Consider the following 3,927-nt stretch of genomic DNA (forward strand, 5'->3'; position numbering starts at 1 on the left):
CAAGACGTGTATGTAGTTGGTATTCACAAAGAAAATTAAGCAAGAGGAGCCATGCATGGTTAATATGATAAGACACTTTAATTTGGACCATACTTGAGACCCATGTAATTATGTATATTCATTACGGCAACTTGAACGAGATTGAGAATCATGCAAGCTAAGCATGTTGACTTGTTAACTGACAACATCTCTCGGCAGTTTAATCAATCGATCGAGCTACAGGACTCTCATCAGCTAACCTATAAATCATGCTCGTGTACGTGCCTGCCTCACCAAGCTTGCCGTGTCTCGATCGGTTGACATTTCAGGACATAGCTAGAGATGGCTTCCGTTTCTAGTCCTCGCTCGGCCATCGCCTCGGTCGCCGTCGTGCTGGTGGTGGCCGCGCTGTGCCTCCACGGCGCCACGGCGCAGCTGTGCGAGGACTACTACGATAGCACGTGCCCTGACGCGTTCGATATCGTGCAGCAGGTCCTCATCGACGCGCACCAGTCCGACACCCGCATCTTCGCCAGCCTCATCCGCCTCCATTTCCACGACTGCTTCGTCCAGGTACGACGTCGACGTATATATACAGATACCTGCTAGCCCTCATGACACCATAGCTAGCCATATGCATGCTGAATGTATGCACGATTCACGAAGCATTTCATTTTGGTGACGAACGTACGTACGGTTGCATACTGTTTATAGGGTTGCGACGGGTCCCTGCTGCTCGACAGCGTCCCCGGGATGCCATCGGAGAAGACGTCACCACCCAACAACGGCTCTGCGCGGGGGTTCCCGGTGGTGGACGCCGTCAAGGCGGCGCTGGAGGAGGCCTGCCCGGGGGTCGTCTCCTGCGCCGACATCCTCGCCCTTGCCGCAGAGATCTCCGTCGAGCAGGTACGTGCCTGCCTATATACTTGATGACGTGCTAGATACAGTATCGTGATCATTCACGTAGCGGTAGGTGCCCCGTAGCTTTCAACGGGCATGCACCTCGATTTAACCGTTAAAGAAATGCTACAACTTCATTGCCACCTTTTAATTCGATAGATCGGCTGGACGATTTGATGGGCGTGTCGGTGCATGCATGCAGGTTTATATAGCTACCTAGCTAGAGGCCACAGGTTATGTACGATCGTAAGTAGATATATAACCACATCTTGATTAATCGACTGATCAGCTGATTCTTTAGTTTCCTATATGTATGGATAAAAAAACGTGCGAAATTTTGTTCGTACCATGCATATCCATACGACTATGGCACAAATTGGTCCATGCTGGCAGGACATAAAAGACATCAAATGCAGACGGGCAGGCAGCCCTGTGGCAAAGCACCCAGGTGGGTGCCGAGCCGGCGTGGGATCGAATCCCACGTCCTGCACGATCCTCCGATAAGGTCTTTAAAGAAGACCGGGTAAAGGGGGTCTAGATTAAAAAACATAAAAGACAACAAATCTATCGAAATAGAAGAATCTACTCCATCTAATCATAAATATTTGACGTTTTGCTAAGATCCTATCAAAATTTTAAAATTTTGACCATCAATAACTTTCAAAATATTTAGTTTAAAAATATAAAAATCATACGTATAGATTTATCTTCAAAAATACTTTCATCATACTATATTTTATTAGATATTATAACTATATTCTAATAAAAAATAGTTGTCAAAGTTACACATCAAAAACTATAAAAATAAAAAAACATCATAAATTTTTTACCGAAGGGAGTGCTTCAACAAGGCAAGTAGATATATGAGTGACATGAGCCGAAGACGACGATGAACACATCAAAAGTCACATGCATGAGCATATATATTATTGCGTACGTGCTTGCAAGCTAGATAGGCACGGATCGATTGATTTGCTAGCTGATGCACGTACATCACATGCAGTCAGGAGGTCCCAGCTGGGCTGTGCTGCTGGGGAGGCTGGACAGCAAGACGTCCGATTTTAACGGCTCCCTCGACCTCCCTGCGCCCACCGACAACCTCGCCGTACTCCAGGGCAAGTTCAAGAACCTCAATCTTAACGACGTCGACCTTGTCGCCCTCTCAGGTACTAGTACAACTGATCGAGAGCCAGGCCTCAGGCAGCCGATCGATCCGGGTTGAGGTCCGGCCGCTGCCTAGTGGCCCTCTCTCAGCTCTCTGTTGATGTGAGGGTGTGGGCCTCTATAATGAAAAAAAATACAACGGATTGATTAGGAGTTATCGGTGCATCTGAACTATTTAAAAAAAATAGAAATTGTTTCAGCATTTTGTAGCGCGATGTATACAACCTAGTTCATTATTATCTTGTCTAAGCTAAAAGCTAAATATTAGATATAACAAGAAGCATAAAGCACATAATAAACCACATCAATAATAGACTCGGCTACCATATAACCTATTGATAAACCCTCTATTCTTGGCTAAAAAAAATATCCATAGCCATCACTTCTAATGCTTCGCAAGTCATGCTGATGTCCTCCCTCTCATTCACCTTATGTTTTTTTAATAATAGAAGTACAACCTTCAGTCTCTTTACCGTTAAGACATTCAAGATGCACACAACCATTATTTGAAAATAGACACTTAAAAGGGCTTGTATAAGTAATATCATCACGGCAAAGCCAAATTATCCACAATTTACCAGCTACCGTAACTAAGATCTTTTCCTTTTTGTTAGCCTCTATTCCACCTAGCCAACCATCCAACATATGGTGTATGCTCATAGGTTTTTTTATACCCATAAGGCAATTCCAACAATGCTCCATATTGAGTTGGGAAAGTGGCACTAAAAAATCAATGTTGAATATTTTTATTGTGGTTACAAAAGCTATATATATATTTTACTACCATTTCAATTCCTTTTGGCAAGATTATCTTTAATAAAAAATATGTGAACTAGTTGGTGCATGAAACTTAATATATTTTCACATACAGCATGTTCGGTTCTAACCACCTCTCCATCTATTGGTCTTATATTGTGAGCACAGGGGGGCACACGTTTGGCCGGGTACAATGCCAATTCGTCACGGACCGGCTCTACAACTTTAGCGGGACCAACATGCCTGACCCGACCCTAGACTCGGCGTACCGAGCTTTCCTATCGCAGAGGTGCCCGAGGAACGGTGACCCCACGTCCTTAAACGATCTTGATCCAACGACGCCGGACACCTTCGACAAGAACTACTACACGAACATCGAGGTGAACCGAGGGTTCCTCAACTCCGATCAGGAGCTCAAGTCGTCGCCGCAAGCGCAGGGCACCACCGCACCCATCGTCGACCAGTTTGCGAGCAGCCAGGATGCCTTCTTCGCGAATTTCGCACAATCCATGATCAACATGGGGAACATTATGCCGTTGACAGACCCATCCCGAGGAGAAATCCGGACCAACTGCAGAAAGGTCAATGGAAGTTGATGAGGGAGAGGACAAATTAAACAACGTGTTGTTAAAGTAAAATTAAGGGGTTGTGACTCCTCAAGTGTGAAGTTTACGTATATTTCTTATTGTCCAGTTTAATAATTTATCAACCAATGTAATATTCCAAGTTGTTGTTCCCAAATGTGCAATAAAAATGGAACTTCATTAATTTCCCTTGTCAGCGTATAAATTGTCACATTGTGTGAGAGCATATGGTAATGATCCAACTATTATGGTAGGATAGCATTAGTCTTATCTCTAAGTATTGCTTGAGTTCCAAGCTACCGTTTATTTTATATAAACCATTCATGAGACTCAGTACAATACATTCACAATTATCACATGAATTATTTCCGGCTTCATGGTATCAGGTCGGCGCTGTTCACGAGCCGCCCCTCCATAGCTTCTGCCACAGCACCCCTAGGAGATGATCCGATCTCCATGATCTCTCTTCGAGCTACGCAGCCTGTAGTGTTCATGCCGCCGATCCATAAATCGGCCATCACTTAGATTTTTTCTTGGTCATCTT

At 44.4% G+C, this 3,927-nt stretch overlaps 1 protein-coding gene across 1 annotated transcript; it reads left to right on the top strand.

Moving 5' to 3' along the window:
- The first annotated feature begins 286 nt into the window (after nucleotides 1-286).
- Nucleotides 287-3,550, top strand: LOC133903661 (peroxidase A2-like). Its single transcript, XM_062345095.1, has 4 exons — nucleotides 287-552; nucleotides 694-885; nucleotides 1,883-2,045; nucleotides 2,968-3,550. Exons 1-4 carry the CDS (start codon nucleotides 322-324, stop codon nucleotides 3,393-3,395), a joined length of 1,014 nt encoding a protein of 337 aa, XP_062201079.1. The 5' UTR covers nucleotides 287-321; the 3' UTR covers nucleotides 3,396-3,550.
- Nucleotides 3,551-3,927: the final 377 nt, after the last annotated feature.

This window comes from Phragmites australis, chromosome 21, assembly GCF_958298935.1.
Source record: "Phragmites australis chromosome 21, lpPhrAust1.1, whole genome shotgun sequence".
Lineage (NCBI taxonomy): Eukaryota > Viridiplantae > Streptophyta > Magnoliopsida > Poales > Poaceae > Phragmites > Phragmites australis.